This window comes from Lampris incognitus, chromosome 1 (assembly GCF_029633865.1).
Source record: "Lampris incognitus isolate fLamInc1 chromosome 1, fLamInc1.hap2, whole genome shotgun sequence".
Classification (NCBI taxonomy): Eukaryota; Metazoa; Chordata; class Actinopteri; order Lampriformes; family Lampridae; genus Lampris; species Lampris incognitus.
This window is the reverse complement of record NC_079211.1, coordinates 14,363,896-14,383,173: the sequence shown is the minus strand read 5'-3', so window position 1 is coordinate 14,383,173 and position 19,278 is coordinate 14,363,896. Positions and strand designations below refer to the sequence as shown.

At 45.3% G+C, this 19,278-nt stretch overlaps 2 protein-coding genes across 2 annotated transcripts; one reads left to right on the top strand and one right to left on the bottom strand.

Moving 5' to 3' along the window:
* Positions 1 to 376: 376 nt before the first annotated feature.
* Positions 377 to 1,456, bottom strand: fgf20b (fibroblast growth factor 20b; the record flags this gene model as incomplete). The annotated part of the gene is made up of 3 exons (XM_056276343.1): positions 377 to 622; positions 860 to 963; positions 1,180 to 1,456. Coding segments are annotated over 3 exons (627 nt in total), but the record flags the coding sequence as incomplete, so codon positions are not given.
* Positions 1,457 to 2,401: 945 nt separating this feature from the next.
* Positions 2,402 to 19,059, top strand: micu3b (mitochondrial calcium uptake family, member 3b). Its single transcript, XM_056285323.1, has 14 exons — positions 2,402 to 2,634; positions 3,813 to 3,960; positions 5,686 to 5,717; positions 6,021 to 6,099; positions 8,444 to 8,491; positions 8,612 to 8,694; positions 8,787 to 8,858; positions 9,806 to 9,847; positions 12,766 to 12,854; positions 13,087 to 13,258; positions 15,137 to 15,245; positions 15,356 to 15,513; positions 16,460 to 16,528; positions 17,638 to 19,059. The coding sequence occupies exons 1-13, from the start codon at positions 2,557 to 2,559 to the stop codon at positions 16,526 to 16,528; spliced, it is 1,179 nt and encodes a 392-aa protein (XP_056141298.1). The 5' UTR covers positions 2,402 to 2,556; the 3' UTR covers positions 17,638 to 19,059.
* The last annotated feature ends 219 nt before the right edge of the window (positions 19,060 to 19,278 follow it).

The window sequence follows — 19,278 nt, the reverse complement described above, 5'->3', positions numbered from 1 at the left end:
GGAGATGCTCCTGCACCATTTCGCCTCTTTCTCTTGCTTTTGGTCTCTGTGTACTCCTCTGGGTGCTTTTCACCTTTCCCATGCAGGTACTTTTACTCTGGCCTCTGAAACAAATGGCCCCCCTCATGCTTGGTGTGCAGATTGACAAAGTCAGACATTGTAGACTGTCTTCCTGGCCGCTGAGAGATGGGCCATGCATTCCGGGGGTGAGGCCCTGGTGCCTCTCTCCATAGCGTGGGCTGTCCCACCGGCCGGGCCGCTGGCTCCACTGTCTACCAGCCCGGGCCGGCTGCACCCCTGGACCCCTCGTATCTGCTCCCTGTGAGGGCTGCAGCAACTAGCAGCTATTCCTGGTCTGGCGGGATGCTGCCCAGTCTCAGCTGTGGCCCAGGATGTCTCTGTACAGCTCTGGCACACGGTCCGGGTCCACAGGCCTGGGCAAGAAATGGGTGAATTTCTGATGTCGCCTGGATTTGGTCCCGTCCCTTGGTGTGCCATCCTTGTTTAACGCCACAAAGTAACGTGTCCCTTTGTCCCCGTGTTTGTAGAGGTTCGAGGAGTATGTGTTATACCAGTTCTCCTCAAACTGCTCCCTAAAGACGCACTCGGCGGTAAGCTTTTCCTGAATGGTGGGGGGGAAAAAAAGTGGACATCATAATCTGGAACTGTTTTAATCTTAAATTAGGGGGGCACGGGATATTTAGGAACAATCCGACAGTGTGTGACCCATCAAACATTCTCCAGTTAATGTGATCGGTAGGTGTGAAATAAGTGTCGCTTGCTGGTAAACTTATATGGTGTGTCAGAATTGAAGACGCTGCCCTATGAATAAGCAGACACAGGTGAGCTTGATACTTACAGAGCCGTACAACTCTCCTTTGTCGTTCATCCCCAAATAGAGTCCGCTGTCCACCCCTCGAATGCTAATCATCCCAACAGCAAGGCTTATGAACTCCAAAATACCTGGGAAGGAATAACACATGTTGTCCTACTCACATAACTTCACAAAGATGAAAGATTATGACCTAGGAGATAATAATCATCTACTAAAAGAATAAAAACCACCACTGCTGCCTCTTTAATAACAAGATTCGTATCCGTTATATGCAAATGTATCCACTTGTTTATACTTGTGGGCTACCAGAATGTACATGGCACAGTGTGTAAGTCAATATTTACCAAAGCGACTGTGGTCTTTCCTCGTCCCTTGCACGGTACCATCCGGAAGTATTTCCAGATGAAACCCAGTCCTGCAATACAACTGTCTCCTCCTCAGAATTCCCTTTAGGTGAGTTAAATCCGTGGCAGCGCTCCGGGAGAGCCTCTCCCCTGGTACCAGGTGCTCCCCCAGCAGGGTTGGACTTTCCCCAAGTGGGGTGAGGAGGAAGTGGGACCCGACGTGTCCGACCCCATCCACGCCGTGCAAGAAACCTCCAACTTCAGCCATCGCGTTAAGTGTCCCGGCGCGTCAGCGCCGCAGCGGGTAAAGTTCAGCGAGGAGGTCCGGAGGGAGGTGCAGCTGCGTCGTACCTGGCTACTGCTGTCACCTATTGCATGTTTACGTCCACATCATATACCCCGTTGTACACAGACAGACGGACAAGACATGTGTTCCCCTTGATATGTAACATACATACAGCGTCGCGAATCTCTATCGTTCAAAAAATAAAAAATAAAAATAAAAAAATGTTGCCTAAATCTACCTATTGCTGTGTCCTCATCAGCTCAAGCAGCCTTCAGCGACTGGTCATGTAAAACCCACGGCGTTTCGGATGATCCTTGTGTTGCGTACCTGTTCAGCAGAGATGGATGCCTGTCTGGGGGTCCAGCTGTGTTTGGTGAAGGGGGAGATAACCAGCGTCGGATCACTGCAGTGCAGGTAAGGAGCTGCTGGAGGGTTTTGCGCTCAAAGTCGCAGGAGTGGTGAGGCAGGTGCAAAACCACAGGATGGGCGGGGCTGTCACAGTTAAGACGTGCCCTGGCAGAGATTTTTTTTTCCTCCTCCCAAGGCATAAAACGAGGGGGGGGGGGGAGAGAGAGAGACGCTATTCTGCGCTCTATACGAGAGTGGATTGAACTGTGGCAGGTTTATGCAGGGAGTTAATGACTCACTTAAAATGTTCAACAAATTATCCAAACAAGAGTTTCACCGAAACGAAAACCCCACTCACGGTGACTTAGCCATAATACAACTACTTGCATTTCAAAGACCTACAATTTCCTCAGTCCCCGCAAATGGAAGATCTAATGCGAGAACCGGCTCGGTCCCTCCGGTTGGCACGCCACGGTTCTTTGAACTCACGGCATTTCTCGCGAGAAAACCAGGGCCCGGGCGACCCACTCGCAGGGTTCCGCTTACCACGTCTCTCAACATAAACAACCATGGCCGCCCTGCGTCGGCTCGTCCCTCCGTTCCTCCGCGTGTCAAAAGCGGGAACATTTGCGGTCGGATCTCGGACGTCCAAAGCGACGCAGACGCTAAAACTTCTTGCCGCGGCGGGGGCATGCGTCGCTACCGGGGCTGGCATAGCGTATTATTCGTGTTCATTTCGGGGTATGCCCGGCGACCTGGCAAGCCACGCCGAGGCTACAGTTTTACATCTGGCGTTGCCGTCAGTCTCCGCGATCGACAAGGTACAGTGGGACAATCATCGAGCTTTAATGCCGTTTATAAGGACGGGGCAATTAGATATAAATCGGGGTGGGGGTGGGGGTAACGACGAGTACATAGGAATACGTTGTGCAGAACCGTTTGTTCAAAGCATATCAGTGCATCGAGGAAATTATGAGTTCATGTCCCAGTTGCGATGTATTCCGGTGTGCATATTGTCGTCATATGGGCGCTATCCGCGACCTTTGGTGCTGGAGAGACAAACGGTCGAAGGCGGCCGTTCTAAGATCACGTGACATAATCATATTAGCTATGCACGTGAACGTTTATCATGCTGTTCATTTTGAATTTTGCACAATCAAGCGCAGATACAGCTGACTTGAGTTATGTGGTGTTATGGTATACATTGCACTGTCATACTAGACGTTATCGCACGCAAACACCTTCAGACGATAACTTTGTCATCCAGAGATGGGCATTTGTAGTGACACGCTATGCACATTATTGCACGTATTACACCCGTCTATTTGACTCTGACGTGCGCGCTGACATTGTTGAAAAAGCCTTTTACGGATTACAGGATCTGTAAACCGGGTCTATTTTGCAAGCTTTCACTCACACTGGACTCCTTTTATCACTGCCCTCCTAGCTACCACAGGGTGGAAGGGAGGTAACCTTGACTGGTGGCTAGAGACACAGGAATCCATGGACACAGGAAACTGGACACGACGCTTTGGCAGAGGGGCTGACATTTGATGAGGGGTTGGGGAGTTGGATGGGGTGGGGTGGGGATTAATGGTTAAGCGGAGGGGGGCACGCATTCCCTGGGTGTTTGCTCTGTGCCCAGTGGACCTGGCACTTAGCCACCTGACAGAGAGATCTACTCCGTCCTCACCAGTCCTGCCTTCTGATCTGGCTTGCCTCGAACATTTGTAGGGACATTATCTGGTGTGCAGGGATGAAAAATAGGGCTGACATAACATGTGCCCTATTACTGAATTAAAGCATGAACCTCTTTGTTGTTCCCCCTGACCAAGGCTTTTTTTCTGACAAGAGAAGCCTCTGCTGGATTTCATAACAGAGTCCATCTTTCAGACTGTATCATCGCTTTTGAGTATTATTTCACGAAGCTGTGTTCATGTGTGCGTGTGTGTGTGTGTGTGTGTACATGTGCTTGGACTCTGTGTGCGTGTGGTTACAGCCCAGGCCATACGATTTAGATGATGGAGACGTATACATGTCATCCTATGAGAACAGATTCCGCTTGTTCAGTTCGGTGGAATACGAGGGCCAGCTCTACATGACCCCTCTCAATTTCATCGAGTCAGTCACCCTGACTGAGCCCAAGAGTGAGTACATTCCTATCAATTAAATAATGCAAAACATCCATTTAGTAAAAATAAATCAATCACCGCCTTAAGGTCAGTTATGTTTCCAAATATAGATGACTGAGTAAAAAGTTTTATTTCAATGATGACCTTAAATCATCTGCTATCATGTTAGAAAGTACCATAATTTGTTTTAAATGTGTGCTACCAATAATTTTCTGTGTATCTTTTCTTCCTGGATATCATATTTGCCAGTTAAACTCCAGGACACGTATTGTGTTGGATGATAGTTATAGCTCTCTGGAGAAATGAACCAGGTTAGATTGCCACCGTTTGCTTGACAACACAACAGGAGTCATCAGATGAGCCCCAGATCCTGTGTTGTCTGGTTACCTGAGATCTGCGAGGTGCCAGTTTTGTTTATCTGGAACAAAGTGTCACAGATTAAGGTGTGATTGGCATGAAGTCATAACACCTGCATAAAGATAGATATCTTTACCAGCTGCACCACTTTTATGGCTCATTTATGTGGCAACAAACTCACAGAAACACACAGACACACAGACTAAACAACTTGGCATCGTCTCGTAACTGTGATGGTTTGGCACTGTGATTACTGATTGATTACATTTTGTATCTTGTGACCTAGATTGGTCTGTACTGAGGAATAATAAATGCCAAACATAAATGTAAATACCTTGCATTGCATCATCTTTATCTAGTTGCTAATGGCAAATGCGTTGTGAAATAGTGGTGCCTTTTTATGGGTATATTATGGTCATAAAGAGGTTTTTTTTGCTTTTTTTCATACCAAGGGATTGTTTAGGGAGGCCTTGGACAGGACCATTATACATCACTGATGGTCATGATAGTTTAATGTTTGGAAATGACACATCAAGAGGAGGCATTCGGGAGATGGGGTCTGCGACAGGACTGCTGACAGACAAGGGACCAGTTATTGTTATTAAGCAATGAGCTCAATTAAGTTGCCGAGTGGCAACTACAGGGTCTGTGGGGAATGACACCAGTGTGGTTCTGTGCCCAACTGGATTGGATCCCAATTCCACTGGGAACCAAACCGAGAACTGACATTGGCTTTAACCCCTTTATCCTCAACATTGCTGTCTAGCTAATAAAAGCTAATTTCACTCGCATGAATCACACCCGCTCCCTTAAATCTGCAGTTTGCTGTGATATAAACGATATATAACACCTATGCCTCCAGCTCGGGGAATCGCATGCACAAGTGCATTGAGGAGGAAATCGTCTTTTCTTGTTGACTTGTTCATTTTAAGTGCCTCACTTTGCTCAGGAGCAAGCAATCATAAGGCAGTAATAATCCTTGCTTTAGGGACAGGGGTTTGAAACGTGTCGGTGGATTGCTGCTGTCATCGTTACCGTGGCAGCGCTGCGATAGGGCGATGTGATTTACCCAGTGTTTTTACGATGCCTCCAGGTTATCTCATGACTAATCTGTTTTATTGACTATTGCAATGCGATCCCGGTGATGCAGACCTTTTATGTTGCTGTCCACTTCCCTGTCTGGCTGTCCACACACACACACACACACACACACACACACACACACACACACACACCTGTTTTCACTTTTGTTTTTGTTTTGTTTGGTTGTTTCACATGGCTTTTCGGATTCATCATTGAAATTTAACATCAGAATTGAGAATCGCTTATAAGTCCGAGTCATAAACACTATCAGCTACTAACCATTAACCTTACTATTTTTAGCTAAAAGGAAATGGAAGTCCCTCACAAAAAAGGTGGGTAGTTCTTCACTCATAGCATTGCATGGTGTTTTATGTCTCTCATTAAAACATTTATCTCAAAAAGGAGCCCCGGGTAAATAAATGCTAAAATGCAAAAAAAAAAAAAAAAAAACACAGACCAACAAAGACCACCACAATCCCTCAAATCTGTTAAACCTAAGGCAAGGCTGCTCTTTATCAGGGTAAAACCTCCTATGTGATCTGATAAATCAGAATATAACACTGACAAGTAATTACCCCACATGGTGATTTTGTATGAATATTTCAGAAATTCAGTATTTTCTTCTTTTCTCAAAGGAATTGGAGAAGACTCTGGTTGATACCCCGCCTGTTTGGAAAGGCTCATCTAATTTGTTTAGAAACCTTCGTGAACGAGGTGAGATGACCCACTGCTTCATCCGCCAACACGATGCAACGCAGCTGTACACATAGCTCGAGCTTTTCAGTTTTTTTTTCTTTTCTTTTTTTCCCTAAAGTTCCCATCAACTGCTTGTTTGTCATGTGGGCCTTCCATCATTTCCGCTTTATATCCTAGGGCAGCCACAGGGTGCACATTTTATCTTATCGCTCCGTCGGTTTAGTGATATTGTAAATTTGCTCTCGGGTAATCTGGAGATGGAAGATGAGGAAAATATTTCCTGCCAATCGTGTCACTAACAAAACAAAAGAATTTAAATAAATGGATCTGTTGCCATGTACCAGTTGAAATTCAGTAGATCCGTGGGTTGGTATGAGTTGATATGTGTTGGCGTATTGCTAAACAATGTCTGTTCACTGAATAGTGACCGAGCTTTACTCGCACAGGGAGGGATGGGAGATTGCTATCACCAAGTCTGCTGATATGCAAATACAGGACATTTTTACATAGTGCCTCAAGCCAATGCATGCTTATGGATAGAAGTGCACTTATTCAGGGTCACCGTGGATTTCTAAAACTTTTTAGCATCGTAAAACCCAAGAAAAATCAGCTGCCGTTAAATGCAGGGTGTGAAATTTTAAGGGTTTACAGTATTTCAAGGATGCCTGTCCATAATAACGCTACATAAAAGAACACAAGCGCATGTGAGCATGAAGAAAACGGCCTGTGTCTGGTGTCTGACGTGGCCCTGGAGAGTCCCCGACTCGCCCGGTGGCTGCATCTGTTCACCCCGTCCTGCATTCCCTTCTGTTGCTTTAGCTAAGTGCCAATGCTGAGATTTGGGGCTTTTAATCCTGCTGTTAAACGTCGGCGGCCTTGTCGAGAGGGGAAAAAAAAAAGAAGGGCTGGATTGATCTGTGAACAAAGCCTTGCTTTGGAGAATGAGGGAGCTGTTTGAACCCAGCTATGTCGAGGCACGTCCCCCTGGCCACCCCCCCTGATCACCATGGACATTATGAAGCCCAAGAATGGCGTTGGATTACATCTCCCGGACTGCCACTCTGTATGAAGTGTTTCTGAGGAATTCTTTGTATTGTCTAACAACATCTATTTGAGCTGAGAGGCAGGATTGGAGGGAGGAGCGGGGGCGGGGGTGGGGGGGAGTAGGTGTAGGGGGTGGTGGGTGCTCCCTCCTGGAGTTAAGGTGTGTGGTATTGGTGAAACATGGCTGGAATCCTGAAAGTCCCCCCCCCCCCCCACTCTTCAATCCATTTAAGCTTAAAAGGTTTTTTGAAGCTAGGGATCTGTTGTCATTATAAGGCCGTACATGTCAAACAGAGAGGACCGTGAAGGGGGCGGGGGGGGATCATGCACTTTGTCTCCGGTAATTTTTAAATGGGCTTTTTCGATTGGTTTCCTTTGCGGAACTTGTGTAATACCCTTTTCATACATCAGTGCCAGATTCTGCTTGGGTGCCTCTCGCTCGTACATCCTCCCTTGTCTGGCTGCATGGCTGTAGCTTTTTGCAATATATGATAAATAATAACACGGGGGGGAAAAAATCATCTTCTTAGTTATTTATTCATTTATCCAGCAATACACTACTGGCAAATTGTAGACGTGTGGCAATTAAACCTTACTTTATCACCCTTGTTTGTTCACAAAGTGTTGCTTTCAGAATCCCCTTTTTTCGGCCTGGAAACTTACCTGCAGAAAAACCCCGTGCCTGGATTCTTTTCCCATAACACCCGGACCAGTCACCCAGAACTATCTGCGCTCAATTCACTATCTTCTCCGGCAGACAAAGGCTTGGGAATGCTTTCAGAGGCGAAGGGACAACACTCCTGAGTATGTTGAGATGGGCCCTGACAGTTAGTCTTCCTCTCTCTCTGTGTCGTACAACAAAAGGAGTTGTAGGACACAAAGACCAACACAAACCCGGCAAATCAGGCGTCCTCCATCAGTGACAGATCACTTGAGAATGTATTACGCCGTGTTATCCAAACAGAGGACGATCAGAAGCCGCAGGCTTTAAATTTGTTTGGGTTTGTGTTCAGATAGGTCAGCTCGGCGGTGAAGCCCCCGTTTGTGCGAGGGGAACACCAGGCATGAAGGAAACGGCACCTTTTAAGATGTTATCAATGGAAAAGGAGAAGAGTTCTTCTTCTCGGAGAAGATTTCTTCTCCTTTCTCGTCGGAAGGCGGGCACTGTTTCTTTGGGGCGCTTATTCATCTCCGGGGCACGGCTTTGAACGTGTGTAAACACTTTGAACCGACGGCTTAACACCTTTTGATGCTGTCTTACGGATAAAATGGTAGAGATTAAGGTTTTTGTCCGGTGTGTTTTTCCTCTGCGTTTCAGGTGTCATCAGTTACACAGAGTACCTCTTCCTGCTCTGCATCTTAACAAGTCAGTATGCATTTCATCATATCCCCCCCCCCCAAAAAAAAGAAAAAAGTGCTCATTCACACTTTATGTGTAGAAGTATCTACGAAATATAAATACACACACCTGCTTTCTGTCTTTCAGAGCCCCATGCCGGCTTTAAGATCGCTTTCAACATGTTTGACGCAGATGGAAATCAGATGGTGGACAAAAGGGAGTTCTTGGTGGTGAGATTCCCATCTTTTTAAGGAAATTGAAAAAAGAAAAAAAAGCCCTTACCCAGTGACAGCGTGCACAATGTTTTATATCTTTTTATTAGCTGGAGGAGATTTTCCGCAAGCAAAAGGACAGAAAGGAAAGTGCAGAGGACGTGCAGCGATCTGATCATCAGGTGGGCATTAGACAGACCGCCGCCTTGGCGTGACATTAGGAGAGGTACGCACGGGGTGCGAGGGGACCCGCTGAGTTCACCAAACGTTGTGTTTGAAGAAATGTGAAATGCACCGGCGCCTAAGCCTAAAATCCTTCCCTTTGCCACTGGTTTCCATTTACAAATTCATATTGGCGTTGGTGTCAGAATCAATGCTGACGGGAGGGCATAGTTTAGCCAGCTTTATACTCGCCACTACGATACTGCAGGTTGGACCTTGGCCTGTTTCAAAGATTAAAAGGACATTAAGTTCCTGGGCTTAAAGGGTTGCAAAAGGCCTGAGCACAAACACAAGAGGCGTTTCTCCTCCAGAGAAAGTGTGTGTATGGGTCTGCGCTGCGTTGGATGTGGCGTGTACAGGGTATAACATGCCTGAGGCTTTCATCTCTCCAGCCTCATCTTACGCAGCATGCAGGTGGATGTAAAACAGGGAGGTTTCAGCGAAACGATAAGGGAGACTCTTTGAGGTCTTATCACACAAATGCAGAAAAGCTTACTCTGTACGCCGGGGAGCAACGCAGATGTCTCTGAGCGGTCTTACATTAAGCCGAAGCCCATATGACCGTCATAAGATCATTAGAATGAGTACTCTAGATTTCGAAACGTGATGATGCATTTGAAGAGGACACAATGGTGCTGATTAATGTGGATACTCTCGGCCTACTCTCGGCCTATTCATAAAGCTCAAGAATAGGAATAACGATGGGGGATCACTTTCAAGTCGCATATATACAAAGCTCACCGTTAAACTTCAGCATCAGTCGGTAGCTTGCAAAGTGATTTTCACTTGAAACGCCTGCGCCAGCATATTTTATGAGTTCGGTGTGGTCCTTGGCTGGGATAATCTAATACTGTTCTTTCTCTGCTCTGTCTCCGGCGTGCTCACCCTGTCCCTGTTTGCATTTTAGAGCCTGCAGCTGTATGGTCATCGGAAATCTTACGCACACAGTGTATGTATTGTCCTTCTGCTCCCAAGGAAAATATGCCATGTTGCTCCTTGCATGTGATCCCCCCCTTGCAATATGCTGTCTTATTTACTTTAGAAAATCTTTTATGTGCTGCTCCCTAAAAAAAAAAAAAAAAAATTAGTATGTCACTGGGAATGATACCATCTGCATTTGTCAGTGTGTGACTTAATTCACATTGGCTGAAACTGAAATACAATGTCGAGATTTGTGTGTGTTGGGTGGTCCTGGGACCTGGGGGGCTAGGGTAGGTGAAGGATATTTTGGACCGCCCCAGCAGCACAGATGATTTATGCACTGGCCTTTTGTCAGAGTTGGGCAAACTTTGGGTGTGGAGATTCCACTTCAAAAAGCTCTTACCTGAAGACTGACAGCGTTTCTCTCGGACCCCCATGTTTTATTTTTACAGTTTCTTCAAGAGTGGTATTTGGGCTCAGGTTACCTTTTGTGGGGCGTTCTGACCATGAAGATTGCCATGGCGGGCAGAGTGAGAGTGCTGTGCGAGGCTCTCAAAACAGACAGGCACGCACACACACACACACAGGCTAGGCCTACAGCTAACAGAGAGGGACACCCTCAGCTTTTCAGTTACTGTTTGAAGACTCGGGCTTCAAGTATGTCTTTTTTTTTTTTTGTTTTGATTCGCTTTGCACTACTCAAGGTATCCCTGCAGCAACAGTTCAAAAGTCGAATCTTTTCAAATTCACGTAAGAAGCATGTCTTCAAACCTGTGGTTGGGCTTTCCCCAACATATCCTAATTACAAGCGTATCGGGATCTTTTCATGGGACGGGATCGGAGTAGCGCACGGCACATTAAAGCCTTCTCCGTAATTAGCTGTGGGATCGGGCCATAAATTTCTCTTGCGAAAAGTGATGAAGCACAGAGGAAGAGCTGTTTCATCGGCCGTCTCACATTTCCCCTCCAGGCATAGAAGGTGAAAAAAAAACTAATGAGATAAATAAATATTATGAAATAAGCTACTCTTTAGCCAACAGCCGGTTCTGGTTGGGTTGTGTGTTGATTTTGCCCAAGCAACACACATCAACACAGGTTGGTTTATAATTGGGAGTGAGGAATCATAGCGTTGCTAAACTGCGCAGAACACAAACGGCCCTGTGATCTTTTTAGTGCGCATGACGGCCATTACAAGTAAATTGTTGTTGACTGTTCTGATTCAGTGGGGCTGTAAAGTTTCTAGTTTCACGTCCGCAGAGGACGGGGAGAGGAGAGCTCGGAGTAGCTACTGCCGAGCGTGAGTGCCGAGTTATGACCTCGTTGAGAAATTCAGCGTATGGCGGCTCCTCCGTTTGGTCACAAAATCCACCGAGCGCCGCAGCAGTATGTGTCGAGAACCGTACACCGCAAGTTTTTTGATGTGAGAGATTTCGATTTCCCACGATTCTACGGCACCCCTGATGCGACATATCAGAAAGGCTATAACCTGCAGCAACCGCTGGAATACGGGCCCGGGGGGGGGGGTGGGGGGTTGGGTTGCTTACTAGCAATGAACAAAGAACGATCTTATTCAAGAAAGTTTATATAATCAAAGTTAGATGCTCTTGCACAAGAGCGGTTGAAAGGTGCATCTTAACCTGCAGTTGGCTGAACAGCTCGGTATCAAATGATGATGTATTGGATGGATTCAGTTACTTAGTTAACCTGGAATAAATCACCGTGCAGCTTTCCGTGCCTTGTATCGCTGGCTGAATCTCCTGCCAAAAGCCTGCACACGCCACTGCAAAGCCGGCACTCTTCATGGTTGACGGACTCTCAGACGTAGCACGTCTCTGAAATATTGGTGTCATCCCCATAGTGACTGTATGTTAACCTGTCTCTCTGTCTTTTGGCGTGACTGTCAAAATGTCTGCCATTTCTTTCCTTTTGTTTTTCCTGCTGCTCTGCCTGTGCAGCTCAGTCTTTCGGCCTGCCGCCGTCATGCATGCTGTTTGTGTTTGCCCGTCCGTCTCGTTTTGTGTGTGTGTGTGTGTGTGCGTGCGTGTGTGTGTGTGTGTGTGTGTGCGTGCGTGCGCTATAACTTGGTAGCATTTGCCAGATGTATTATATCTTCTAACAGCTTTGCTTCAACTGCTGCCACAGGTCCTTAAAAAAGACTATCCGCATGTAGAGTCCAGGGGCATGTGGGACGTTCTCAGACGTGGTACAAGTCAAGCTCTGTTCTCTGATCCGTCAGAGGTAGCTGTCTCCTACAGAACACATCCCTCCATTTACTGATCCCAGTTGCTATCACGAGCCTTATTGAACAGGTCCTGCTGTACTGTCTGAACGCTGCTAATTTTTCCTCTCTCAAAAGTTGCAACAGGCTCTTGAGCACGTGTTGTTGAAGCAAACACAATGGAACGGAGTGGTTGATTTATACCGCTGCGCTCCTTATTTGTGAGGATGCTTATTTTAAGCAGAGGCAGTGTCTGCAAATAGAGATTTGCATGTTACTTGAGCCCGCTGCATGGCACGTTTGCTCAGTGGACAAATGGGAAATACAGGTCCTTCACTCCACTCCCGTTTCAGACACAGCCAGATATTAACCATTAACTTTAGGCAGTTAATGGTATTGTTATTAACTAAAAAAAACTTTACTTACAAGCTTTCAGCATGGTTGAATAAAAGTCATTGCTAATGGTTACCTGGTCCAGCTATGCTCAGCTCTGGAAATACAAATGTGATCAAAGTGCAGCAAAGCCAAATGGCTGAAGCTGAAATATCGCCCATGCTGATTTAAATACACAACGTGCACAACGTTTTCAGAGACATATTGCATTGCATTGTGGTTTGCTTGTTTTTAATTTTTCAACTTTTCTATGTCACATGATTTTGGATAATTATGGAAAATTGTGTGGTGCGGCGTGCTGCCACTAAATCACGTGTTTTCTTTCCTCGTGGCAGGTGGATGAACGTTTGACAGAGACTACGCTGTTGGTGCATTTCTTTGGCAAAAAAGGAAAGGCAGAGTTGAACTTTGAAGATTTTTATAAGTAAGTTTTAAAAAATCAATTGGGGAGTTAGGAAATATTTCACTGTGTAAAATTGGCACTGATTTTTTTGTTGTTGTGTGGAACATTTATCTCCCTTCATTTCCATCACACACTCCAATGCAGAGGCGGGTGGCTTTTGTCAGTGTGCTGAAGTGTTCCCTTTGCGTGTTTCTGTGTGCGAACTAGTGTTGGCATTTCCTGTCAACAGTAACTGTTTCTGCCTCTCCTCCAGATTCATGGACAACCTGCAGACAGAGGTGCTCGAGATAGAGTTTCTCTCCTACTCTAAAGGCATGCCCACCATTAGCGAGGAAGACTTTGCTCGTATCCTCCTTCGCTATACCAACGTGGACGACATCAGCGGATACTTGGAAAACCTGCAACAGAGCACACCGGATGATAAGGTGTGCTGTTGCTCTCTATATCCCCCCCCGCGCTCATTCTGTAACTGTACATTATACCTCATCACTCCCCATGCTCCTCTCAGAGTACCCCCCCCACCACCACCCATACCTTTTTATCCCACAATCCCTCACTTTGTCCTTTTAGCTCCGAGACTCCACCCTGATCGTCCCTATCTCTCTCTGTCTGTCTGTCTCTGTACCCCCCCCCCCTCTCTCTCTCTCTCTCTCTCTCTCTCTCTCTCTCTCTCTATATATATATATATATATATATATATATATATATATATATATATATATATATATAAGAGTGTGTGTGTGTGTGTGTGTTTGGTTCTGGACTTTTGCTCTTACCTGCACCTCTCCTGTGTTTCATTCCCATTGCTTTTGCTGCTATGAGACCTGAATTTCCCTCCAAGGATTAGGATTAATAAAAGTTTATCTTGTCTTATCTTTATCTTATCTTACCTTTATCTTATCTTATCTTATCTTATCTCTGCCCTTCCATCTGCAGCTCTTCAGCCAAACACAGCTACATGACCATCTTTTTTTCACACAACACACTGAAAAGCTTTGTTTTCTTGTATTGACTAGCGTAGCATTTAATGTCCGAGTACATATTTAACATGGCGTCTCCACAAAAGGTGTTTTATTTTTTCATTCAGTTTTCTCCATCTGTGTTCTGACCCCTAGGATTTACTCAAATATAACACATATGCAGTTCAAACATGACAGTTCACCAGATTGTACTCTGTTGCTTGCTGAAAACTTCATTCCCAGTCTCTAAAAAAAACCCGCTCCCTTTTTTTTTTTTTTTAGAGACTGGGAACGAAGTGATGAGTGAAGCCTGCTCATTTTAGCTTTAATTTGTTTTCTCTCCTGCACGCTGACCCACATGAGAAGAGGCTAGCGGCTCCTCAGCCACCTCGAGTAGCGTGTTGCTAGATCTCCATTGATAATCAAGTGGGTCTCATTAGCCTGAGAGATATTATGCGGCACTCACCACGTTAAAACAGCAAAGCGTCACAGATTACTCATTACCTCATTTGTTAAGCCCTGTGTGTCGCCTCTTTGGCAGGGGGGGGGGGGGCGCCCCGGCCCGGCGAGAGGAGAAGAAGCTAGTAGCGGCGGGATGGTTGAGTGGAGATCAATGGGAGCAGTGTTTGAGTCATCAGCCCAACCTGAGATGTTTAGGGATTCATCTCTTTTGTTTTTGTTTATTTAAGTATCGGGTTAATCGGCTTTAGAAAAGTCCGCAAACGGGCTGACCTCTTCCCAAAAGCTACAAGCCCCCCCCCAACCCATCCCATCCCACCCCACCCCCCACCCACCCACTTCTGTTGACAGCTCAGCGTGTCCATACCGCGGAGGGAAAATCCAGCAATGTATACTTAGTCTGTTTAGATGTCTTATCTGTCTGACGTCTTCAAGGTCTCACAGACACCAAAAGACCCCCCCCCTCCCCAGGATGAAGTGAGGCAGGTTTATGTATTGTGTGACTGTGCTTTGTTGGAGTGTTGAGATGTACGGCCGTTTGTTTTGCGTGACACCTCTTTATGATATCTCGTGTTACACATCACATTATTGCCCTGCTAACATTTATTTCAGCATCTCTGATATATTCCCTGCACCGTTGCACTTCATCACCTCTTATTTCGCCTGTTTATAGTCGATCCTTGTGTATATATCTGAAGATAGTTGTTTTGTAGTGTTGATATTCTATGTTAAGTACACTGAGATAGCCACGAAACCGGAGTCAAATTCCATGTATGTGTAAATCTACCTGGCTGATAGAAATGATTCTGATTTCATACAACCATGTTCCTTTCTCCGACACACATACTAGGTTTTTTTTTTTTAAAGACATTTCTCATCTTGCAGGGAATCACCTTTGAGGAGTTCAGGTCCTTCTTCCAGTTCCTGAACAACCTGGAGGACTTTACCATTGCCATGCAGATGTACAACTTTGCCAGCCGCTCTGTTGGGCAAGGTAAGCGTCGCAGTCTCTTTTAATCTAAATGGGTTTTTAGTCTACTGATGAAACCCTCACAGCCCAGTTCTCATTTTGTCAAATTTTGTGCTGGTTTCACTTCGTTTTAGATGAGTTCACTCGTGCTGTCTATGTGGCTACAGGCCTCAAGCTGACCCAGCATGTGGTCAACACGGTCTTCAGGATCTTTGATGAGGATCATGACGATAAGCTCAGCTATAAGGAGTTTATCGGCGTCATGAAGGACCGGCTGCATCGTGGAAGGAGGGTAAGACAGCCCATGATGTTTAAACACAATTCACTTCTCTTTTATGACACTGACGGGGGACAGGGACCAAATACCCAGCCAGCCCCTTTACCCCTCCCTCGCCAGTCTGAGAGCAGGTGCCAGTCATGGTGAAATGGAGTACGGCGTACTCCCAGGAGCCCGTGTTTCAGGTGTCTGATGGACCCGGGGTTACCAGTCAGTGTGATATTCACTATACTCACAACATGTCATTTTCCCTAGGTCAATTTTATATGTGGGAGCCGTCGGGAGAAGGCTCGCAGATGGACGTGTGCTAATTCTAGTCAAATGTAATTTGGTGACAGACAAATATGGGTGGATGCTGAGCACGGAGATCCTTGTTTGTTATCAAAACAAGTTGCTTATATGTGATTACCAGAGCGCGTGTCAGACTCATCAGGATGGCACTGCTTAAACAAACAAACATCAGCATTCCTGTTTAATCAGAAATCTGAGTAAGCACATAATGGCTTAGGTTGTCTCACGCTGGTTACCGGTACATAGAAATACCTCCTGAACACCGTGTCTCAATTACCCCCTTGTCAGTTTCTATAAAATAAACTCATCTCACCTCTGCAGCGGTGATTTGTTGAATAGTATGAAATTGTGCTGCCACCTAGTGACACGATGTGGCACTCATCCCTACTTTATTGCTCCTCTTCTCTCTCTCGCTCTCTCTCTCTCTCTGTCTGTCTCTCTCTGTCTCACCGTCACTCTCTCTCCCTGTGTGTCTCTCTCTCTCTGTGTCTCTCTTGTGTCTCTGTCTCTCTCCCTCTCTGTGTCTCTGTCTCTCTCTGTGTCTGTCTCTGCCTCTCTCTCGCTCTGTGTCTGTGTGTGTGTGGGGGGGGTCTCTCTCTCTGTGTCTCTCTTGCTCTGTCTCTCTCTGTCTCTCTTTCGCTCTCCATCTCTCTCTCACACACATTTGCAGGGCGTCCGAGTGGAGGAGAAGTTCACATCTTTCAAGAGCTGTTTGAAGAAGCAACTTTCCGGGAAATAGGTATACTATAATCCCACATCGTCAGCCTTGTACGCCATCAGAAGACCGTACTATTACAGGGGCGAGGGTCCATGGTGACCCTCTTTAGAGATCACTCTTTTGAAATTAAATCACCTCACAGTAAGTTTTAATTATCATTGCTTAGCCGGCGTTGCACAGACACGGTGTGACAGTATGGTTGGATGTTTCAGATGTGTTTGAGGTCCACGCTCGACTCAGCATTGAGTTACACTGTAATATTAACGCCCGATCAACTGCCACCAGATACCGGCTTAAGTCTGCATACATGAACAGCGAGCAGGGCAGTTTAAGACCCGATGAATGTTTCAAAGGAAATACACCTCTCCTCTCAAACAAGGACTTGATAGTCTACCCTGATACAACTTTAGGGTGCATTTATGATGTTCGTTTGACACACATGTGTCTCCAAACAGTGCTGGCATTCATAAAATAAGAATATGTTGTCTACTGTTCTGTCTACAGAAATAGAGGATGCTACTCTTTGTTTGCTCTCGCAGTATTGTACACTTTGGATCTTTAGATGAACGGACTCTGAATAATTAAGGCAAAATATAACTTTCAAGAGCATCTATATGTAAAGCAAACCTGCATACATTCACTTGAATTCATCAACAGGTGTCAAGGGAAGCCGTTACTGGTAGCTGACTGTCTAGGATTCATGTGGGGATCAATTTGCAAGAAGAAGTGAAAATGTTTTACGTATAGATGTGGTCATCACAGAAGTCCGAGCTTTACTAAATGCTTGCTGAGCCACTGTGGCACTTGTGCTCCAACTTGCAGAGAAATTGTACAGCGATGTCAGGATTTGCTCTCTTTGCAGCTGTCTGTAGTTGCAGTTGATGGTCTGGTAGCCTGCAGACTGCGACACTAGTGTTTTCTACCACAATACTGTAATTTGGTTCTGCTGCATGCTGTTCAAAGAATTTTCTGCAGTACTATTGCAGGACAAATGGATGTTGCCCCCCCCCCCCCATTCTGTTTTCCTTGTCATTGCTTGTAAGTCAAAAGAAAATGCCATTAACTCACGCCATACACATTCATCCCAACTGGAACTGTACTGTCAGAATATTTTCCTTCTGTGTTGTCAGGTTAAAATGTCTGCATCGCTGGACCTCTTATCTGGATGAGCCCCCTCGCCTCAAAGAGGACTAAACAGAAATGTATTTTATACAGGTGCAATCAGGGGACAAGGAGCAGTGCACGCCTGCTGCAACTGCACGAGGTGTCATGTTGCACAGCCTCAGAACTCTTAAAAATAGGATGTGGTACAAAATAGAAGACGGTGAACCGAAAGTGAAGCCAAAGCAAAGGGTCAAAGAAAAATTTTTGAAATTTGTTTAACCTTATAGGCATCTTCAGTCACACGGGATTGCAGGCTGCAGAGGGGTAAACTGTAATCACTGCACTAATTTCATAGTTGTATAGTTTAGTTGTTTATCTATACCAGCATATCCCTGGTCCAGTGATATCAAACTGTTTATTACCTCTATTTAAGAATTCATTCGCAGATTTTTATTTGGTTTCTTATTTCTGATCTTATTTATTTCCCTTAAAGGTCAAGTGATTTTAGTGGTTTGCCACTGCTCTGCCAATGTATATATATTTTCAATTTGGTTCCCGTCCTGCTCCATGCCTGATAAGCTTTCTGCACAGTGGTAACATTGCAAACATGCCTTTTTTTTTTCTTGGCTCTTTTGGCTCTGTAGCCCCCTGCACAGATCAGCTTACGCAGGAACAGCGCCTCCCCACCTCCTTCCTCCCTTCTCCCTCCCGAAGGGCTGCAGCTAAGATTGCACAGTAACCCCCAGAGCCAGAGGGCCTATAACAGGGTTGTATCAGTGGCTTTCGTTGATTACCTACCGGCAGCTAACATTAATTAATCATTTTCACAGTACAGCCGAAGATGTCAAATGTTGGTTAATGGGGACATGTGAACAGAATGCTTTTTTTTCTTACCACTGGCAGGATTGACTTCTTGATAAATATGCAAAACACTGAAGCTATAAATGAATGCTATCTGCAGGGCATTGAAATTATGTAACCGTTGGTTTTGGAGTAATGCATTAATGGCCTTCTTTTTTTTTTTTTGCTTGGCCCAAACCCCACCCCAAGGAATAGCATAGCTTACCATATTTATAAACCTTAAAGAAATATTTTCTTCTTCACACACATTTCTGCTTGTCACATGTTAAAGGCTACTTGATAAGTATCTTAGTGCAATAGTTATACATTATGTTAAAGATTTGAATCGTGGCTATTGTGTTTTGACCGTCTGCTGGGTATCACTCAGAGTGATTTATTTGTTTGTCAACTCAATTTGCACGAAATGGGTAACCATTTGTGCAGGCGATGTGAAGTGGATGATTAAAATGTGTTAAGCTAAGCTAGTAAAAGTTTTGAAAACATCTCTATCATATATGTATAGTATATCATTGTTTACATAGTTGAAGGTCAGACTCACAATATCATAAGTCTGTTACATTTATACTGAGAGTGCAATAAATGAAGACAAGTTATTATGGGGTCTTGTTTTTCCATTTTCTCTCTGTCTCACACACACACACACACACACACACACGCGGTTGTTCAGTTGCAATAATGGTTTAACACAAGTGTAATATAATATGACGTTTATTATACTGCATCACACATGCCAGACAAAGTAGGCATGTGCAATGCATTTAACAACGTCTGGTTCGGAGGCTGCTGTGCACTGAATGCCGCACTAC

Bases quoted from the DNA above. Each gene is read 5' to 3' on its own strand.
- micu3b (XM_056285323.1), top strand. From the start codon at position 2,557: ATGCCCGGCGACCTGGCAAGCCACGCCGAGGCTACAGTTTTACATCTG. The intron at 2,635-3,812 runs GTACAGTGGGAC...GTGTGGTTACAG, and splicing joins CAGTCTCCGCGATCGACAAG to CCCAGGCCATACGATTTAGA. The intron at 8,859-9,805 runs GTGGGCATTAGA...TTTGCATTTTAG, and splicing joins TGCAGCGATCTGATCATCAG to AGCCTGCAGCTGTATGGTCA.